Source organism: Papilio machaon, chromosome 9, assembly GCF_912999745.1.
Source record: "Papilio machaon chromosome 9, ilPapMach1.1, whole genome shotgun sequence".
Taxonomy (NCBI): Eukaryota; Metazoa; Arthropoda; class Insecta; order Lepidoptera; family Papilionidae; genus Papilio; species Papilio machaon.
In genome coordinates, this window is record NC_059994.1 from 1 (window position 1) to 21,579 (window position 21,579).

General features: G+C 45.8%; 2 protein-coding genes across 2 annotated transcripts; both read right to left on the reverse strand.

Moving 5' to 3' along the window:
* Window positions 1–12,365: 12,365 nt before the first annotated feature.
* LOC123721251 (protein toll-like) lies at window positions 12,366–13,943 on the reverse strand. The gene is made up of 2 exons (XM_045679448.1): window positions 13,800–13,943; window positions 12,366–13,712 (listed from the first exon to the last, which is right to left on the reverse strand). The coding sequence occupies exons 1-2, from the start codon at window positions 13,941–13,943 to the stop codon at window positions 12,366–12,368; spliced, it is 1,491 nt and encodes a 496-aa protein (XP_045535404.1).
* A 2,378-nt stretch (window positions 13,944–16,321) lies between these two features.
* LOC123721252 (protein artichoke-like) lies at window positions 16,322–21,340 on the reverse strand. The gene is made up of 5 exons (XM_045679449.1): window positions 21,166–21,340; window positions 19,302–20,205; window positions 18,719–18,891; window positions 16,488–18,400; window positions 16,322–16,387 (listed from the first exon to the last, which is right to left on the reverse strand). Exons 1-5 carry the CDS (start codon window positions 21,338–21,340, stop codon window positions 16,322–16,324), a joined length of 3,231 nt encoding a protein of 1,076 aa, XP_045535405.1.
* Window positions 21,341–21,579: the final 239 nt, after the last annotated feature.

Consider the following 21,579-nt stretch of genomic DNA (forward strand, 5'->3'; position numbering starts at 1 on the left):
TTTAATTCTGTTTTTAATCTAAATTACTTTAATTAATTAATTAATTGGTTAATTATTGTAATTATTAATTTACTTAAAGGTGGACTTTATTTAGAAAATTTTTGGCTGTTATCATAAATTAAATATAAGAAGTCGAAAATAAAAAGATTTTGTGAAACATAAACAAAAATACTTGTTTACGTAAACTTAAAATACTTACAATACTTACAATACATTGTTGTTGCATACGCCCATTGTGTGGCCGAGAGCTCGCTCGAAGTCATTAGTAAAACAAAAGAAGGAATGCGGCGGCCGGCACTGTAACACAATAGGGCATCGTTAGTAAGACAATAAGGATAAGACCAAAACTTTAATTTTAACTTTAAAAATTTTAAATCTTAATTTTAAATTAATTTAGTTTTACTCTAATTATAAATATATATATTTCATTATTAATTATATCATTGTAATTTAAGTTTTTGCTTAATATATTGTAAATACTGTGGATAAGACTAGAAGTTTTAACTCAACTTACCTAATTACTACTTTAATTTAACTGTTTTAATTGTTTTTTACTTTGTTTTACTTTGTTTTAATTAATTTCACTTAACTATAAAACTTTAATATTAATTTTACTAAATTAAATTTAAATTCTTTTAAGAGGCTTATCCACATTATATTAACTAGCAGTACTGAAATATATTTAAGTTTTAAATTCAATTCTAATTTCAATACTGCTTTACAAAGGTTTTAATATTTAATATTTAACTCAATATTTGTTTAATACTTAGTTGGTAACAAAGTTTTAAAATAATTATTGAATTTATAAAGTGGGTCAATCCTTGTTGTTTTAAGTATATATATTGATTAGACTTTTGTCATCAATATTAGTTTAAGTTTTAAATTGTTATTGACAGGGTTATTGCCCAAATAGCTAGTAATAAGTAAAAGGTCTATTGACAACTTTTTTAAAAGCTGACACAATCCCCCGAATACAAGATGTTCGGTTTCCGCACACCCGAGAATAAGGTTGGACAGGCATCCACATCTGGTGCAGCACGGCAAACTCCACCTGAAAAAACACAAGGATTAGTGAAGGAAGCGCAAAAGAAATTGACAATAAACAAGGAGAAAGCGGAAAGTTCGCCCAAACATCGAAGCAGGGCCATGGAGGCGAAATCATGGGTCGTTAAAGCGAAAATACATTTGAGTCAATCCAGAAATACTAAAACAGAAATAAAAAATGAAGTCACGCTAGCTATTGATAAACTTTATCAGATAATTAAAGAATTAGAGGGAGATAAAAACAGGGAAGGAAAGGAAGAAGGGAAGAAGGAAGAGAAGAACGATAGTAAAGAACTGGAAAAAGAGGAAAAGGACAAAATGTACGAAAAAATGTATGAAATGAAAAAATCTTTAATACAGAAAATGGAGGAACATGAGGAGTTAATAAAACAAAGTAATTTAAATATAAGTGATTTAAAAACTACATTGGATAAACATCAGGAAATTCAAAATCAAACCTATACTTATGCTAGTGCCGTGACGAAGGGAATGAAAAGACCACAACAGACAGCTCTGCATTCTGTTGTGATCACATCAAAGAATGAGATAGATACAGGCGAGGAGGTCTTAAGTAAAATAAGAAAGACCGTAAACGCGAAGGACGGTGGAGTAGCAGTGGAAAATATAAGAAAGGCTAAGGACAGAAAAGTGATTGTTGGATGTAGGACAGAAGAAGAGAAAAACATTCTAAAAGAAAGATTAAAAATAGCGGAAGACCACTTAGAAATAAAAGATATCAAAAACAAAGACCCCTTAATTATTCTAAGGGATGTACTAAACTATAACTCTGATGAAGAGATAAAAACAGCTTTTAAAAACCAAAACAAAGATTTAATAAAAGAGGAAGATAAAATAGAAGTTTTGTACAAGAGGCGAGCCCGAAACCCACAAACAAGTCACGTCGTCCTAAGAGTGCCCCCGCAAGTATGGAAAAAGGCGACAGAGGCAGGCAAAGTGCGCATTGACCTGCAACGAGTGCGGGTCGAAGACCAAAGTCCACTCGTGCAGTGCTCAATGTGCCTTAGCTATGGACACCCTAAACGTCTATGCCGTGACACGTTAAAGACTTGCAGCTATTGTGGGGGCCTAGATCACACGAAGGCAGACTGTGACGATTGGATCGCCAACAAGGAACCAATGTGTATCCTATGTAGAAGGGAAAACATGGATAGATGTAATCACAATGTTTTCGACCAGGAATGCCCGGTGAGGAAGAGGTGGGACGCGATAGCGAGATCTGCTATAGCGTACTGCTAAGGTCCTCCCGGGCATTCACAAAAACTGGAAACCAAATATTAAAATGAAAATGGTGATCGAGGACAGAAGGGTCTACTCCAGCTGGCTGGAAGGAAAAATGTGGAACCTAGACAAGGGAAGAAATGTATTTTGGCATGAGGTTCCGCCCATTATAAAAGATGGGCGGGCTTCAAGCAACGAAGAGCTGGATGGGGTACCCATGATTCTTCGCCACCCAAAAGACCGAAGGCCTGAGGACGGAGCAGACCACAAAAAGGAAACAAAAGAGGAAATGGCAGCAAACGTGGCGTTGCATGGTTATTCATGCAACCAGTCATTGATGGAGGGCGGTTCATCGAGGATCGCGGTGGATGTTCTGTTGTCCGGCCAGAGGACAAAAGGCAGTACCGAAGACCAACGTTCGGAGGACGGAGCGGACCTAGCAAAGGCACAAAATATGGAAATGGCAACAAATGTGGCGTTGCATGGTTATTCATGCAACCAGACATTGATGGAGGGCGGTTCATCGAGGATCGCGGCGGATGTTCTGTTGTCCGGACAGAGGACAAAAGGCAGCACCGAAGACCAACGGTCGGAGGACGGAGCGGACCTAGCAAAAGCACAAAACACCGGAATGGCAGCAAATGTGGCGTTGCATGGTGATCCATGCAACCAGACATTGATGGAGGGCGGTTCGTCGAGGACCGCGGCGGACGCTCTGTCCCCTGACCAGAGGACGGAAGGTGAAAAAGAATCAAAATTGAAAGAGGTTTATGAGGGAAACAGACAAATAGAAATAAAAATAGTAAGGAATAATAAGCATGTAAATGTAAATCTAAATGTAAGAGAAAATGTAAATGTAAAAATCAACTTACCGACTCCCTTCGTTGGAAAAGTCGACGCACGTAGTATCCTAGGCGAATATAATGTACCAAATCAGCCGAATGGGCACCAGAAATCTGGAAAACAAATAATGGTGCAAATGCTGCGGCAGAAAAGGCTTGGCCATTGTGCGGCTTCCTTGTGAGTATGACTAGCATACTCAGAGTGAATGCCGCACCCTGCACAACACAACATTTGCACCATTGTTTTTTAGTAAATAAATTTTACACACAATGTAATATTAATAGTTATAAAATAAAAGCTGTAAATAAAGTCTCCGATCACAACATGTCGGGGGATCACGGGAAAAAAAAAAAAAAAAAAAAAAAAAAAAAAAAAAAAAAACCTAACCTAACCTAACCTACCTACCTACCTACCTACCTACCTACCTACCTACCTACCTACCTACCTACCTACCTACCTACCTACCTACCTACCTACCTACCTACCTACCTACCTACGCTTCGGTCTACGTTGAACCTGATAACGATCAATATAACACACTAGAGCGTTTAGATGACTTTCTCAAGGCCAAGGACAAATCACATCGTATAGTAGGGGGGGGACTTTAATGGTTGGCACTCCACCTGGGGAAGTGCACGGACAAATGCTAGGGGTCACGAAATTATTGAGATAGCCAACGGAAATGACATGGTTGTCTGCAATCGGGGAAAAGCACCAACCTTTGAAACAGTGACACATGATAGATATCGCTCATCGATTATTGACCTTACCCTCTCCTCAGCCTCTATTTATGACCACATTCATGACTGGCAAGTCAACCTAGAGGCTTGCCCCTCCTCCCAACACAATGCAATAGACTTTTCACTTGATTTATGTAATAGAACCGTTGGAACTACCAACAATTCTACATTCTTATTCAACAGCAGTAAAGCTAACTGGCCCCTATTTAAAGACTCCATTCACCTCCGCATGACCAACACTGACATCCTGGATCGCGACATCTCGGCTCTTAGTTCTGAACAGTTAGAGTCACTTATTGATGATGTCACTAACATTATACGCTCTGCTTGTACTGACTCCATGCCTGTCAAGGGAAAAGGCCAGGGTAAAACAAAGCCCCCATGGTGGTCACCGTCCTTAGAGGAGCAGAAAAGATCCATTATACAACTACACCACCAGATCCATCGAGCTAAATCCCTAAACCAACCCATCGCAGACTTGGCGGCTCAACAACAACTTCTTAAGTACCAGTATTCACGAAATCTGCGCTCCGAAAGTACTAAAAACTTCAAAGAATTTTGCCAACTCCAGAACAAAGAGAACGTATGGTCTCTCACTAATCGTCTTCTTAAGGACACCGCTCCGCGTCGCCCCCCCACCACACTTAAAATAGGCAACACCTTCACTAAGGATGCTCACGAGACTGCGACGGCATTACTGCATCACTTCTACCCAGATGATGGCCCAGACACAGAACCCTCCCACCACAATCTCCGTTCTCACGAAAAAGACAGCCCCAATACCCCTGACGACATCCCATTTTCCAAGGAGGAAATGCTTGAGTATCTAAAACAGATGAACCCCAAAAAAGCACCAGGACTAGACGGACTGACTGCTGACATCTGCTACCAATTCGCGTCTGACTATCCCCAACTTATCACGGATATTTTTAATAAATGCCTCGAAGCTCGACATTTCCCTAGGCAGTGGAAGGAGGCTTACGTCAAAATCGTCCCCAAACATGGTAAACCAGACAACACCCAACTAACTTCATTCAGACCTATCGGGCTCCTCCCTGTTTTCGGAAAACTTCTTGAAAAATTATTCATCAAACGAGTCACATACATAGCTTACAAAAATGATAAACTCAACACGAAACAATTCGGATTCAAAGAGCAGACCAACACAATTTCAGCCATACACAGCGCATTGGATATAATTAAAACTGCCAAATCAGAGAAACGTCTTGTAATAGCGGTCTCTCTAGATATTAAAGCAGCGTTTGACAATGCCTGGTGGCCGGCACTCTTTCATCGTCTCAGATTACTTAACTGCCCTAGAAACATTTTTGAACTCATCCAAAGTTACACACAGAATCGTAAAGTCACTATGAAGCATGCCGGAGCACGAGTCACCAAAAGCATGACCAAGGGATGCGTCCAAGGCTCAACCTGTGGACCCATCCTTTGGAATATAATCCTAGATGAACTTCTCGATCTACCCCTCCCCCCAGGATGTCATATACAGGCGTTCGCTGATGACGTCTTCCTCACGATTACCGCAAAAAACGTCGAAGAGATAGAACACCATACAAACAGCGCCTTAGACACAGTAGTTAAATGGGGAAGGAGCGTTAAACTTGAGTTCGGCCCATCTAAAACTAAAGTAATTTCATTCACACCCAGATCTAAAAGAGCCATTATTAAAATAGACAATCACAACCTCATTTTTGATAAAGAAATTAAATATTTAGGCTTAATAATAGACGAGAATTTGACGTTTACCAGCCATGTGCATTTCATTATAAATAAAGCGAGTCGAATTTTCAATAAACTTTGCCTTTACACAAGACCCACTTGGGGCGCACATCCAGAGAACATCAGGACCATCCACAATCAAGTAATAACACCTATAATCACTTACGCGGCGGGTATTTGGGGACACATTGCCCATAAATTATATATAAAAAATGACCTACAGAGATTACAACGAGGCTTTGCAATTAAAGCGATCAAGGCATTCCGCACCGTCTCCACAACCGCAGCGCTAGCGCTCGCTCAGTTCACTCCTTTTGACCTAAAAATTTTAGAACAACATGCTATAGAAACCACCCGACTCACAGGTGCATCCCCCATCATACCCAACAATATCCCCTTAGAACGTCCTACCCCACCAGGCAAGCTTCTTCACCCTGCTCTCAGAATAAATACTGAAATCAGTAAACTAAGCAACCAGGAGGAAATCGACCAAATTTGCCCCCCACACGCCTGTCAAATTTACACTGACGGCAGCAAACAAGAGGACGGGGCGGTAGGTGCAGCATTTGTATGCTGGGACCCACATACCAATAGATCCACACCCAAAAAATACAAACTCCACCACACTTGCACAGTTTTCCAGGCAGAACTTTTTGCCATTTCAGAAGCATGCAATTGGGCACGTAATAAAAAATTTACAAACACATATATCTTTACTGATTCTCTCTCATCCATACAGGCCATTCACAATAGAAGTAACACCCATCCACTCGTCACTAAAATTCATAACATTATACAGTCACACAGAGATACAGGGGAAATCAAAATTTTATGGGTCAAAAGCCACATTGGTATTACTGGCAACGAGACCGCAGATTCCTTAGCCAACTCAGCAGCCACATTACATAGAAGCCCCGATTATGCCTACTTCCCTCTATCATACGTAAGCGTCTGACAATAAAATAACTTTGCTTTAAAAACAATATATTTGTAATTGAAGCTCTTATACATCTTCAATTAAATTTCTTTCATAATATCTTTGTTTTTAAACGTTTTTGTTATCTGTGGTGACAACACTGCAAGATGTCACTTTATAAAAGAAAAAACGCTACGCCACGCGGGTTTCTGAATTATCTAATAGTATATCAAACTGTTAAACCTAATTAAAAACGCCAGGAAGCAATAGCTTTAATGTTGTTTCTCTTTTCAGGTTGGTTGTGTGTGGAGTTATGTTTTTTGTTTTTCTTGTAATTGTATATTATTTAGATTTTATATTAATAAAAAATTCTCTTTTCAGAGCAACACTTACAGTTATTGTTTTATTTGTTTAACGTAATAAAAATAACATATTACAAAACAACATTATTGATAGCTGTTGTAAACCATGGAAAAATTAAGATTTGAATTTGTCGTAAAACAAAGTGAAGACCCGAAAACAAACGTGATATGCATAACCTCAATTACGGACACCGACAAAAACATGTACTTAATTCCGGACAAATTTCAACCGGCAAAACTACATGAAGAGATTATAAAGACTCAAACTTTTCAAAAAGTAAAATGTACTTTGCAAAAAAGACATGAGAGAAGACATGTGTGGATTTCATTAACACAAGATTTACGTAACTCGTATATGGATGGAGATGGAAACATGCAATTCAAAGGATATTTGTTAGAACAAATTACATCACAAACAGAACAACAAACGTCAGCAGAAGCCCTTTCAAGAGTTTTAGAAAATTTTACTGAATTGAAGAAGCAATCTAAACAGCCCAATTTGAAGGAATTATGTGAAAAGTTTGTAATAGAGAAATTTACTAAAAAAACATCAAGTGTAACGCAATGGATGGTCATCTTTGAAGCTGAATGTACTCGTATAGGTATAGATGAAGATATTCAAAAAATTCAAGTATTTAGGTTATTTTTGGATGATTCTTGTCAAGACTGGTATAATTCAATGCTTATAAAATATACAGTTAATTCAGAATGGTGTATTTGGAAAAAAAACTTTTGTGAAACATATGTAAACATAGGCTGGACACCCATAAGGTATGCTTTCTCATTTAAATACAGGCAAGGTTCATTATTAGAATATGCTTTAAAGAAAGAAAGGCTTTTGTTAGAGATAAACAAATCAATAGATAAACATACTTTAATTGATTTAATTGTAACTGGGTTACCTAATTTTGTAGCAGATGAGATTGATAGAAATAATTTACAAGAGACTGAGGATTTATTTAGTAGTATTCGCGGCTTAGAATATTTAATTAATAGAAGAATTGTATGGACAAGGGATATAGATTCAGGTAGTAAAATTAAAGAAAAAAGTTTGAAAGACCGACCATGTAGAATCTGTGAAAAAGAAAAAAAAGGTACTCGCTATCATCCAGAATCAGTATGTTGGTTTAAAAATAGAGATAGTGATCGGTTAAAGAAAGAGCCAATTAGAAGTGTTAATAATTCTGAATTAGAAATGAGTTTAAATGAAATAGATCCAAAAAACTAATAATTCCACCATTAATCAAAATTAATTTAAGAATAAATGATTGCATAGAAACATTGGGTGTTTATGACTCAGGATCAAATGTAAGTTTAATTAATTCAAGATTATTATTGTTAAAAAATTATCCAAATGAAAATAGTAATCAGGCTAATTTAAAGACGATTAATGGTGTAAAAAAGTCTATAGGAATAGTAACATTAAAAATAAAGATTTTTCAAATAGAAAAGAATATGAATATTTTTGTCATAGATGATCAAAATTTTGACTATGATTTCTTGGTTGGATTGGATTGCATTGAATCTTTTGGACTGATTCAAAACGAAAAGTTAGAAATAACACAAAACATAAATAAAGAAATGGAACAAATTAATGAAAATATTTCTGGTTTTACAGGTGTCAAAATAAAAAACAAACAAAAGTTCATTGATGAAAACAGTGAGAAGTGTCAGGTAAACTTTAATGAACATATAGAAACTTCCTTATTCAACATTTCAGTAAACCATCTAGATTTTGAACAACAGTCAAAAATAGATGAATTAATAAATAAATATAAATCACTATTTGCAAAAGATAAATATGATGTAGGGTCGGTGAAAGGCTATGAAGCACATATTGATTTATTGGTCGACACATATTGTAGCAAAAGACCGTACAGGTGCAATTTTGAAGATAAAAAAGAAATAGAATTGCAAGTTTCAAAATTATTAAAAAAAAAATTGATTGAAGAATCATATAGTCCCTTTGCAGCTCCGGTAACATTAGCCTATAAGAAAGAGGAAGGAAGAAAATCAAGATTATGCATAGATTTTCGTGATTTGAACAAAATAGTGGTACCTCAATCCCACCCATTTCCACTTATAGAGGATTTAATGATCAAAACAAGAAATTGTAAATTTTTCTCAACATTAGACATAAATTCCGCATTTTGGTCTATACCTTTAAAAGTAGAAGATAGAATGAAAACAGCGTTTGTCACTCAAGAAAACCATTTTCAATGGACTTGTCTCCCTTTTGGTTTAAAGACATCGCCAGCAATTTTTCAAAGAATACTAACTAGTATTATCAGAAAACACAAATTATCTAATTTTACAGTAAATTTCATTGATGACATTTTAGTATTTTCCGAGACATTCATGGAACACATTAAACACTTATCATTATTGTTGGAGGCAATTTCAAAGGAGGGTTTTAGGTTGAAATTCTCAAAATGTAATTTTGCACAGGATTCTGTAAAATACTTAGGCCACGTAATTCAAAATAACACAGTTACTCCACTGAAGGATAATTTAGTAGCTATAAAAGATTTTCCTGTTCCAAAAACTAAGAAAAATATTCGACAGTTTTTGGGTAAAATAAATTTCTATGGAAAATACATTCCCAATTTATCAATTATATTAGATCCTTTACACAATCTGTTAAGAAAGGATCAAAAATTTACTTGGACTGAAAAATGTCAAGAGTCTTTTGATACAATAAAGAAATTGCTTTGCTTAAAACCTATTTTAGAAATATTTGATCCGGACTTACCTATACATATATATACTGATGCTAGCATACAAGGTATAGGGGCTATTTTGAAACAACCACAAGTTGATGGAGAAGAAAAGCCGTGTGCGTATTTTTCGAAGAAACTTAATGATAGCCAGAAGCGAAAAAAAGCCATTTATCTGGAATGTCTAGCAATAAAAGAGGCCATAAAATATTGGCAACATTGGCTCATAGGAAAAAAATTTAAAGTGTTCTCCGACCATAAACCTCTAGAAAAACTGAATATTAAAGCAAGAACAGACGAAGAGTTAGGAGACCTCACATATTATTTATCACAATTCAATTTTGAAATAATATACTCACCGGGAAAAGACAATGTAGAAGCAGATAGCTTAAGTAGAAACCCTGTATTAGAATCACATGAAAATCAGGAAGAGGTTTTAAAAATTGTGAATATTATTAAATTGGAAGATATTCAAAGTGATCAAGATAAAAATGAAGACATAAAATTATATAAAAACAAATTAATACAAAAAAATAACATATATTTCAAAAAAATTGGAAAAAAAGAGAAAATTATACTTACTGAAGAATTTAGTAAAAAATTAATAAAGGATGTACATTATACATACTGCCACTTAGGAGTGAAACAAACAGAAAATAAAATCAAACCATTCTATGCAGCAAATAATTTAACACTTAATATTAAAAAAATCTGTGAAAATTGTGAAATATGCATAAAAAATAAGTCTAGAACAAAATTTAAAAATGGTTTGATGTCACATCTGGGTCCTGCTACTTGTCCTTATGAGATAGTATCTATAGATACCATTGGTGGATTTGGTGGTTCCCGCTCTACCAAAACATATCTACATCTTCTGGTAGACCATTTCACCAGATATGCCCACATATTAACATCAAAAACTCAAAACGCAGATGATTTTATAAAGCTTATAAAAAAAGTTATAACTGAAAATAAAATTGGAATCATTCTATCAGATCAATATCCCGGAATAAATTCAAAAGAATTCAAAAAATTTTTGAAAGTCCAAAACATACCTATTATCTTCACCGCAGTAAATGCACCCTTTTCAAATGGTCTTAATGAACGGTTGAATCAAACACTAGTAAACAAAATCAGATGTAAAATTAATGAAAAAAATAATAAAATAGCATGGACAACTATCGCCCATGAATGTACCCAAAGATATAATGAAACTGAACACTCAGTGACTGGATTTTCCCCAATATATTTAATGGAAGGAAAAATAAATAATATTTTACCAGAGGAATTGAAAGAAAATATAACACAAAATAATTTATTACTAGATAGAAAAACAGCTTTGGAAAGAACAATAAAATCACATAATTATAATAAACATCGATTCGACAAGAACAGAAACAATATCCAGTTAAAAGTAGGAGATTTTGTATATGTGGAAAATGGAAACCGCTTAAATAGAAAAAAACTAGATGAAATAAAAATTGGACCTTATAAAATTTTAGAAAAATTATCGGACTCAATTTATAAGATTAATACAGGATACAAAAAATTTGAATCTAACTTATTCCATATTACAAAACTTATACCGGTATCTGAAGAATTTTAAGGGGGGGGGGGAGATGTAATTGAAGCTCTTATACATCTTCAATTAAATTTCTTTCATAATATCTGTTTTTAAACGTGTTTGTTATTATACATCTTTATTTAAATTTCTTTCATAATATCTTTGTTTTTAAACGTTTTTGTTATCTGTGGTGACAACACTGCAAGATGTCACTTTATAAAAGAAAAAACGCTACGCCACGCGGGTTTCTGAATTATCTAATAGTATATCAAACTGTTAAACCTAATTAAAAACGCCAGGAAGCAATAGCTTTAATGTTGTTTCTCTTTTCAGGTTGGTTGTGTGTGGAGTTATGTTTTTTGTTTTTCTTGTAATTGTATATTATTTAGATTTTATATTAATAAAAAATTCTCTTTTCAGAGCAACACTTACAGTTATTGTTTTATTTGTTTAACGTAATAAAAATAACATATTACATATTTATAAAAATCTATGACAAATCATATTTCATTAAAAAAAAACCTTTGTTTTATCATTCAAGTAAATATTTCACAGATTTTTTTCATATTTTTCGGTAAACTACGAGTATGTCGATGGATACTACGAATAAGGGCCAAAGTACAAATTGACAACTTTTCAGGAGAGGCTCTCAAAGTTTCAACCATGTATGAAAATAGGCTCTTTTACTTCAGCAAACAAAAATAAAATTACATCTTTAAAAGCGTATTTTGTCTAGTGCATGTTGTTAGTTAACAAAGAGGTAGCTTTTAACGCAAACAAAAAAAAAAAAAAAAAAAAAAAAAAAAAAAAAAAAAGTAAATTTGTTACTTTAGCCCTTACACTACTAACAGATACGTAGAACCCATCGTCATTATAAAAAAAAAAAAAAAAAAAAAAAAAAAAAAAAAAACAAAAAAAAATAAATAAAAGTAAATTTGTTACTTTAGCCCTTACACTACTAACAGATTCGTAGAACCCATCGTCATTATTCTTCAATTGGTTGATGACAGCAATTATCTTTATTTCTAATGTAACTTTGTTTCAGTCTTGTTTCCACAGATATTGTTCAAATCAACATTCAATATACGAGTGTTGTGTAACATAACGTTAACATTACGATTGAGATTCATATTTTATTGTTGGCAAAGTGAGATTCATCATTCATTTCAAACAAACGTCGCGTAGAGAGAGCGAGGTCCCGCGTCAGGCTACCGGCGCCGTGTGCGGCGCGGCGGTGGGCGCGGGGGGTGCAGTGGGTGCAGTGGGTGCAGTGGGCGCGGGGGGTGCAGTGGTCGCAGGGGGCGCGACGGGCGCATGTGCAGCGGGGTCTGGCGGCGCGCCGTCCTCGCTGCGTGTGGAGGTGTTCCCGCGCGGGAGCGCGTGCCGAAGCTTTCGCCAGAACCAGGGATCGTCCCAGCGCAGGTAGGTGTTGGCGTCGAGGAAGGCCCGCACGTCGGGGTCCAGGTCTCGCAGCGCCGCCGGGTCCTCCAGCAGCAGCAGCACGAGGCGAGGGCGCGCGTCGGCCAGCGCGAGCGCGTAGGCGGCGCGGAACTCGGCCTGCGCCCACGTCGAGCGCGCCCACTCCGAGGACACGACGAGCAGCGTGCGCCGCGACTCGCGCACCGAGCGCGCGATCTGCGCCGGGATCCACTCGCCGGGCGCCCAGTCGCGGTAGTGCAGACACAGGCGGTAGGCGCGCGGGCCCTCCTCCAGCCCCGGCACCAGCCGCTCCGTCACGAACCTCTCGTCGCGGTGCGAGAACGACACGAACACGTCGTAGCGGTACCGGCGGTCGTCGGGCGCGGCCGCCTCGCGCATCGCCCAGCGCAGACACAGGCCGCGCTCGAGGAGGAAGCGCTTGAGGGCGAGGCGCACGGGGCGGCGCACCAGGCCCGCGCCCAGCGCCGCGGCGGCCAGCAGCAGCGCGCCGCCCGCAGCGCCCAGCGCCGCCAGCGACGTCGGCGTGAGACAGGGCTCGCCGGGGCGCAGCTCGGCCAGCCGCCGCCCGTCCGCGCACCTCAGCTCGCCGAAGTCGGGCACTCGCGCGCTGTGGGCGTGCAGCGCGGCGGGCAGCGCGTCCCCGCAGCGACACGCCAGCGGGTTGCGGGCGAGGAGCACGCTGCGCTCGGCCGGCGCGAGCAATGCGGCCGCGGTCTCCGCGTCCAGCTCAGAGATGAGGTTGTGGCTGAGGTCGAGGAGACGCAGCTCGGGGCCGAAGTCGTCGGGACGCAGCGTGGCGATGGAGTTGTTGGCGAGCAGGAGCTGCGCGGGGGGCGGGGTGTCGGGCGGGGGGCGCGGGGGGTGCGCGAGGCCGGCGCCGGCGCAGTCGACGCGCAGGTCTTGTCCGAGGAGGGCGCAGCGGCAGCGGGGGGCGCAGTGGGGAGGGTCGAGGACGCAGACGAGGTCGGGGAGGGGGACGCGGAGGAGGTCGCGTCCGTCGGAGCAGCGCGCCTGGCGGATGGGGAGGTCGGGGCGCTCTCGCACGAGCCGCGCCGCCCAGTACAGGAGACAGTCGCACTCGAACGTCGCGTCCGATTTGAATTTCGTTACCTAAATACACACACAGACACAGATGTAGGATTGATTGACGAACACAAACAAGCAGGCAATAAGAAAGGGCGGAGAGAGAATACGTACGTGCGATGTGGGGGGTGCGGCGAGCGCGGTGTCGTGCTCGGTGCGGGAGAGGGTGACACGACGCAGAGGGTTGTCCTGCAGCAACACCTCGGCGGCCACGTCGCGGCTCCACTGGAGGTCGCTCGCCTGCACACATACACACATACATACACAGGTACATACGTGTGGGCGCGTGTGTACCTGTAGGGCGGAGATGTTGTTGTGGCGCAGGTCTAGGCGCGCGAGGGCGTGTGGGGGCGTGTGTACCTGTAGGGCGGAGATGTTGTTGTGGCGCAGGTCTAGGCGCGCGAGGGCGTGTGGGCGCGTGTCTACCTGTAGGGCGGAGATGTTGTTGTGGCGCAGGTCTAGGCGCGCGAGGGCGTGTGGGGCGTGTGGGGGCGTGTGTACCTGTAGAGCGGAGATGTTGTTGTGGCGCAGGTCTAGGCGCGCGAGGGCGTGTGGGCGCGTGTCTACCTGTAGGGCGGAGATGTTGTTGTGGCGCAGGTCTAGGCACGCGAGGGCGTGTGGGGCGTGTGGGGGCGTGTGTACCTGAAGGGCGGAGATGTTGTTGTGGCGCAGGTCTAGGCGCGCGAGGGTGTGTGGGGGCGAGTGTACCTGTAGGGCGGAGATGTTGTTGTGGCGCAGGTCTAGGCGCGCGAGGGCGTGTGGGGCGTGTGGGGCGTGTGGGGCGTGTGGGCGCGTGTGTACCTGTAGGGCGGAGATGTTGTTGTGGCGCAGGTCTAGGCGCGCGAGGGCGTGTGGGGCGTGTGGGCGCGTGTGTACCTGTAGGGCGGAGATGTTGTTGTGGCGCAGGTCTAGGCGCGCGAGGGCGTGTGGGGCGTGTGGGCGCGTGTGTACCTGTAGGGCGGAGATGTTGTTGTGGCGCAGGTCTAGGCGCGCGAGGGCGTGTGGGGCGTGTGGGCGCGTGTGTACCTGTAGGGCGGAGATGTTGTTGTGGCGCAGGTCTAGGCGCGCGAGGGCGTGTGGGGCGTGTGGGCGCGTGTGTACCTGTAGGGTGGAGATGTTGTTGTGGCGCAGGTCTAGGCGCGCGAGGGCGTGTGGGGCGTGTGGGCGCGTGTGTACCTGTAGGGCGGAGATGTTGTTGTGGCGCAGGTCTAGGCGCGCGAGGGCGTGTGGGCGCGTGTGTACCTGTAGGGCGGAGATGTTGTTGTGGCGCAGGTCTAGGCGCGCGAGGGCGTGTGGGGGCGTGTGTACCTGTAGGGCGGAGATGTTGTTGTGGCGCAGGTCTAGGCGCGCGAGGGCGTGTGGGTCGTGTGGGCGCGTTTGTACCTGTAGGGCGGAGATGTTGTTGTGGCGCAGGTCTAGGCGCGCGAGGGCGTGTGGGCGCGTGTGTACCTGTAGGACGGAGATGTTGTTGTGGCGCAGGTCTAGGCGCGCGAGGGCGTGTGGGCGCGTGTGTACCTGTAGGGCGGAGATGTTGTTGTGACGCAGGTCTAGGCGCGCGAGGGCGTGTGGGGCGTGTGGGCGCGTGTGTACCTGTAGGGCGGAGATGTTGTTGTGGCGCAGGTCTAGGCGCGCGAGGGCGTGTGGGGGCGTGTGTACCTGAAGGGCGGAGATGTTGTTGTGGCGCAGGTCTAGGCACGCGAGGGCGTGTGGGGGCGAGTGTACCTGTAGGGCGGAGATGTTGTTGTGGCGCAGGTCTAGGCGCGCGAGGGCGTGTGGGGCGTGTGGGGCGTGTGGGGCGTGTGGGCGCGTGTGTACCTGTAGGGCGGAGATGTTGTTGTGGCGCAGGTCTAGGCGCGCGAGGGCGTGTGGGGCGTGTGGGCGCGTGTGTACCTGTAGGGCGGAGATGTTGTTGTGGCGCAGGTCTAGGCGCGCGAGGGCGTGTGGGGCGTGTGGGCGCGTGTGTACCTGTAGGGCGGAGATGTTGTTGTGGCGCAGGTCTAGGCGCGCGAGGGCGTGTGGGGCGTGTGGGCGCGTGTGTACCTGTAGGGTGGAGATGTTGTTGTGGCGCAGGTCTAGGCGCGCGAGGGCGTGTGGGGCGTGTGGGCGCGTGTGTACCTGTAGGGCGGAGATGTTGTTGTGGCGCAGGTCTAGGCGCGCGAGGGCGTGTGGGCGCGTGTGTACCTGTAGGGCGGAGATGTTGTTGTGGCGCAGGTCTAGGCGCGCGAGGGCGTGTGGGGGCGTGTGAACCTGTAGGGCGGAGATGTTGTTGTGGCGCAGGTCTAGGCGCGCGAGGGCGTGTGGGGGCGTGTGTACCTGTAGGGCGGAGATGTTGTTGTGGCGCAGGTCTAGGCGCGCGAGGGCGTGTGGGTCGTGTGGGCGCGTGTGTACCTGTAGGGTGGAGATGTTGTTGTGGCGCAGGTCTAGGCGCGCGAGGGCGTGTGGGGCGTGTGGGCGCGTGTGTACCTGTAGGGCGGAGATGTTGTTGTGGCGCAGGTCTAGGCGCGCGAGGGCGTGTGGGGGCGTGTGTACCTGTAGGGCGGAGATGTTGTTGTGGCGCAGGTCTAGGCGCGCGAGGGCGTGTGGGTCGTGTGGGCGCGTGTGTACCTGTAGGGCGGAGATGTTGTTGTGGCGCAGGTCTAGGCGCGCGAGGGCGTGTGGGGGCGTGTGTACCTGTAGGGCGGAGATGTTGTTGTGGCGCAGGTCTAGGCGCGCGAGGGCGTGTGGGCGCGTGTGTACCTGTAGGGCGGAGATGTTGTTGTGGCGCAGGTCTAGGCGCGCGAGGGCGTGTGGGCGCGTGTGTACCTGTAGGGCGGAGATGTGGTTGTGGCGCAGGTCTAGGCGCGCGAGGGCGTGTGGGGGCGTGTGTACCTGTAGGGCGGAGATGTTGTTGTGGCGCAGGTCTAGGCGCGCGAGGGTGTGTGGGGGCGAGTGTACCTGTAGGGCGGAGATGTTGTTGTGGCGCAGGTCTAGGCGCGCGAGGGCGTGTGGGGCGTGTGGGGCGTGTGGGGCGTGTGGGCGCGTGTGTACCTGTAGGGCGGAGATGTTGTTGTGGCGCAGGTCTAGGCGCGCGAGGGCGTGTGGGGCGTGTGGGGCGTGTGGGCGCGTGTGTACCTGTAGGGCGGAGATGTTGTTGTGGCGCAGGTCTAGGCGCGCGAGGGCGTGTGGGGCGTGTGGGCGCGTGTGTACCTGTAGGGCGGAGATGTTGTTGTGGCGCAGGTCTAGGCGCGCGAGGGCGTGTGGGGCGTGTGGGCGCGTGTGTACCTGTAGGGTGGAGATGTTGTTGTGGCGCAGGTCTAGGCGCGCGAGGGCGTGTGGGGCGTGTGGGCGCGTGTGTACCTGTAGGGCGGAGATGTTGTTGTGGCGCAGGTCTAGGCGCGCGAGGGCGTGTGGGCGCGTGTGTACCTGTAGGGCGGAGATGTTGTTGTGGCGCAGGTCTAGGCGCGCGAGGGCGTGTGGGGGCGTGTGTACCTGTAGGGCGGAGATGTTGTTGTGGCGCAGGTCTAGGCGCGCGAGGGCGTGTGGGGGCGTGTGTACCTGTAGGGCGGAGATGTTGTTGTGGCGCAGGTCTAGGCGCGCGAGGGCGTGTGGGTCGTGTGGGCGCGTGTGTACCTGTAGGGTGGAGATGTTGTTGTGGCGCAGGTCTAGGCGCGCGAGGGCGTGTGGGGCGTGTGGGCGCGTGTGTACCTGTAGGGCGGAGATGTTGTTGTGGCGCAGGTCTAGGCGCGCGAGGGCGTGTGGGGGCGTGTGTACCTGTAGGGCGGAGATGTTGTTGTGGCGCAGGTCTAGGCGCGCGAGGGCGTGTGGGGCGTGTGGGCGCGTGTGTACCTGTAGGGTGGAGATGTTGTTGTGGCGCAGGTCTAGGCGCGCGAGGGCGTGTGGGGCGTGTGGGCGCGTGTGTACCTGTAGGGCGGAGATGTTGTTGTGGCGCAGGTCTAGGCGCGCGAGGGCGTGTGGGCGCGTGTGTACCTGTAGGGCGGAGATGTTGTTGTGGCGCAGGTCTAGGCGCGCGAGGGCGTGTGGGGGCGTGTGTACCTGTAGGGCGGAGATGTTGTTGTGGCGCAGGTCTAGGCGCGCGAGGGCGTGTGGGTCGTGTGGGCGCGTGTGTACCTGTAGGGCGGAGATGTTGTTGTGGCGCAGGTCTAGGCGCGCGAGGGCGTGTGGGCGCGTGTGTACCTGTAGGGCGGAGATGTGGTTGTGGCGCAGGTCTAGGCGCGCGAGGGCGTGTGGGGGCGTGTGTACCTGTAGGGCGGAGATGTTGTTGTGGCGCAGGTCTAGGCGCGCGAGGGCGTGTGGGCGCGTGTGTACCTGTAGGGCGGAGATGTTGTTGTGGCGCAGGTCTAGGCGCGCGAGGGCGTGTGGGCGCGTGTGTACCTGTAGGGCGGAGATGTTGTTGTGGCGCAGGTCTAGGCGCGCGAGGGCGTGTGGGCGCGTGTGTACCTGTAGGGCGGAGATGTTGTTGTGGCGCAGGTCTAGGCGCGCGAGGGCGTGTGGGCGCGTGTGTACCTGTAGGGCGGAGATGTTGTTGTGGCGCAGGTCTAGGCGCGCGAGGGCGTGTGGGCGCGTGTGTACCTGTAGGGCGGAGATGTTGTTGTGGCGCAGGTCTAGGCGCGCGAGGGCGCGCATGTCGCGGCGCCAGTCAGCACAGATGCGGGTGAGGCCGGTGCGGGCCAGACCCAGCGCCCGCAGCGCGCGCATCGCGAACAGCGCCGACACACCTGACACAGGTACGTTACGATTACTTAGCGCACATTCTCCCTCCCCGTGCAGAGAAGGCGAGGGGAAACACTCATACTGCTGTTATATAATGTTATTACGGTGTACTACAACGACATCTCTTGCGAGCGACTCACTGATCATTTACATCAGTTTCGCTACAACTCGGCATTCGTCATTCAGACGCCATTCACGCGGCGCTTTTGGTCTGCTATGTGCATCATTTCTACTTACATGGTCGTCAGCGGATGGAAGTCAAAAGCGCCGGGCGAGTACCCAGTGTTATTGTAATAGCAATACTGTGGTTCAATGTGTCGTACCGTCCCGGTAGAGGTCGTGTGAGCCGGTGGGGCAGAGGTCGCCGAGCGGGTTGCCGTCGAGCGCCAGGCGGTGCAGCGAGGTGGGGGCGAGCGCGGCCCGAGCGCCGGCGAGCGTCAGCCGGTTGTTGCTGAGGTCCAGCGAGCGCAGCGCGCGCACCGACACCAGCAGCTCCCTGCGCCCTCGGCCCAGTGTAAATAACGGAATGGTAACGGAACCAACACGGGGAACGAGATGTACAGAGTGGTACGTACATGTAAATAACAATACCGAGTTTACGGAAATAATATGGTTTACTCCTTAAAACTACGGCCAAATGTTTTTAATGGTAGCGAGCAGACGCGGTATGTAACATGTTTCGTGCGATATTTATACCTTACAAATACTTCGTAGAAGACGAACCATAAACCATTATTACCATTAAAAAAAGATAAGAACAAAACTAAGCTATCGTAGGTCTAAGCCTAAATAATAATATGAGTAAATACGTAAAATAATATCAATAATAGAATATAAGAAATAGGCATTTTTTATTCAGGATTTTTAGCGTCATATCTAAGAATAATATTCTAAATACCGACTCACTCGGGCAAAGTTTCGAGTTGATTGTTGGAGAAATCGAGTTCATGCAGGTCCCGCACATTCGCCAGCAGATCGTGTGGCAGGTGACGCAAGCCGCAGCCGCGCACCGCCAGCCGGCGCAGGCGCGGCGCCGCACGCACCAGGTCCGCCGGCAGCTCGGACAGCCGCGTCCCGCTCAGCGACAGCTCGGCGAGCGCGGGACAGCGCGCCAGCCAGCCCGCCGGCGGCGCGCTTCCGGCCCTGCTCACCTCCAGCCGAGATAAAGCACCGCACTCGCCGAGAATTCCCAAACTATTACAATTTTGGGCTGTAATATTCTTAATAGTTATCGACGAGGGCAAGCCGTTTAACGGAGCACTAAACGAGACGGCTTGCAGAGACGGAGCGGCACTCAAATCCGGTGCGACGGTCAAAGTCGTTTCATATAGCCTTAGGTAGACGAGGGACGAGAGTCTCCGAAGCGCCGGCGTCGCGAACTCGGTGATGTTGCAGGATTCGATGTGGAGGCGAAGCAACGACGCGGGCAGACGCAGCAGGGCGGGCTCGGCGAGCGCCACGCGCACCAGCCACAGCTCGGTGAGAGCGCCCAGCGACCCCAGCGCCTCCTCCGCCAGCGCGACGCGCTCCTTCGCCCACACCTCGAGCGCCGACACATCGAGCCCCGTGAAATGGAAGGACTGCAAGTCGCCGCGGGGATCTCTTAGGATGAGTTTATCGAGGACGGTGACGTTGAGCGCGGCGAGGGCGCGCGCGAAGGGCGCGGCGGGCACCGCGCAGCGCGTCAGCACGACCAGTTGAACGCGCACCGCGCGTGAAAACCGGGGCATCGATTCGCTCTCAAAGCCGACGCCTTCGGGGCATTTAAACGATAAATACGTTCCTCTGTAAACTATTTCAAATTTCAAACCTGAAACAATAAAAAACTTATAAATGAAAGTCAGCCAACTTCCAACTTTACATATTTAATACCACAACTACACAGAAGACAGACATGAGATGGAAGTAAATCCAGTTTTATCTAATAATTGTGTGCACTAGAGGCTATACTTTGGTCCTGTTGCTCGTACCACACTTTTCTTATAAAGAAAAGATGGTAAATTGAAGTGGCTTTAACAGAGGAGGGGATGTTTAGGAAAGGAAATATCATCTTTTAGTGTATTCCCCTCTGTGTTAAAGGTAGGCAATGCATTTTGACCTTGTTGCAGTATCTATAAGCATCTGTCACTTTATAATTTTGGTAAAATCAGGTGGCTTCTTGTTTGCCATCTTATAGTATAAAAGATCTTCTGGTCTAGTTCACTTACACTTATAGTATTATGGCACATCCAATACTACTTATCACTTTATGATTTTCATTAAACCCAAAATTTGTTCAAAATTTTAGCCATTTTGGTATTTTTGTTAACCCATAGAAGATTGCTGGGTCACCCTCCATTGTTTATCATAGCACTGAATGTATAATAAAGCTCAGTTGAGTCAATAGAATTGATCAAGGTAATTGTGTCAGTGTTGATGACTCACTGCTAATACCACACAACCGGTAATTAATGAAATTTACTCATTTTAACATAAGTGGGGCAAACCCTAAATGCATGATATATGCACAAAAAGTTAAACTCTAATACATTTAAGTGACCAGACCTTACAGGCAAATGAAGGCACTTTCAGCTTTAGTTACCTACCTGAGCTGTGAACTTACTTCACTCACTCGGGGCATGCATATGCTCTACATTTACTTGACAAGAAAACTTCCTAACTATAGCTATAACAAAGTCAAGAAACAGCATCTTCTAATTCCTGCCAACTTATTCCAAAGTAGACATTTAATCAATTATTACACTGTTTAAAAGTAAAATAAAATAAATACCTTCTATAAAGTAAAAGTGTTCATCAAAAACTGAGGCGTCATATTGACACTGTGCTGGTGATGGTGGACATTTCAATGCCTTGACATCTTCAGAGGCTGGTATAACCGTTGTGCATATCAACAATACCAAAGGGAACACTTGCGTCATGCAGCTGTACACTTTTAACTCATTCATTTTCCTTTTGCATATATGTTATATACATAAATATGTATATTACTTATACGACACATTACTTTTACTTCATAAGAAATTATTGTTTGATACAAATTTCACAGTTGGTTTAATAAACTTCATTATTCACTATTACGATGTGTATTTCTTGAGACACGTACAATTGTTAAATTTTTATCAATATAAATCTTCTAACACCACAATATCAAAATGTGCGTAAATTTTTCAAATTTACATCGATT

Bases quoted from the DNA above. Each gene is read 5' to 3' on its own strand.
- LOC123721251 (XM_045679448.1), bottom strand. From the start codon at position 13,943: ATGTGTGTATGTGTGCAGGCGAGCGACCTCCAGTGGAGCCGCGACGTG. The intron at 13,713-13,799 runs GTACGTATTCTC...GTGTGTATTTAG, and splicing joins CCGCACCCCCCACATCGCAC to GTAACGAAATTCAAATCGGA.
- LOC123721252 (XM_045679449.1), bottom strand. From the start codon at position 21,340: ATGAATGAGTTAAAAGTGTACAGCTGCATGACGCAAGTGTTCCCTTTG. The intron at 18,892-19,301 runs GTGAGTCGGTAT...CCGAGGGCGCAG, and splicing joins CAACTCGAAACTTTGCCCGA to GGAGCTGCTGGTGTCGGTGC. The intron at 16,388-16,487 runs GTACACACGCGC...TCGCGCGCCTAG, and splicing joins ACCACATCTCCGCCCTACAG to ACCTGCGCCACAACAACATC.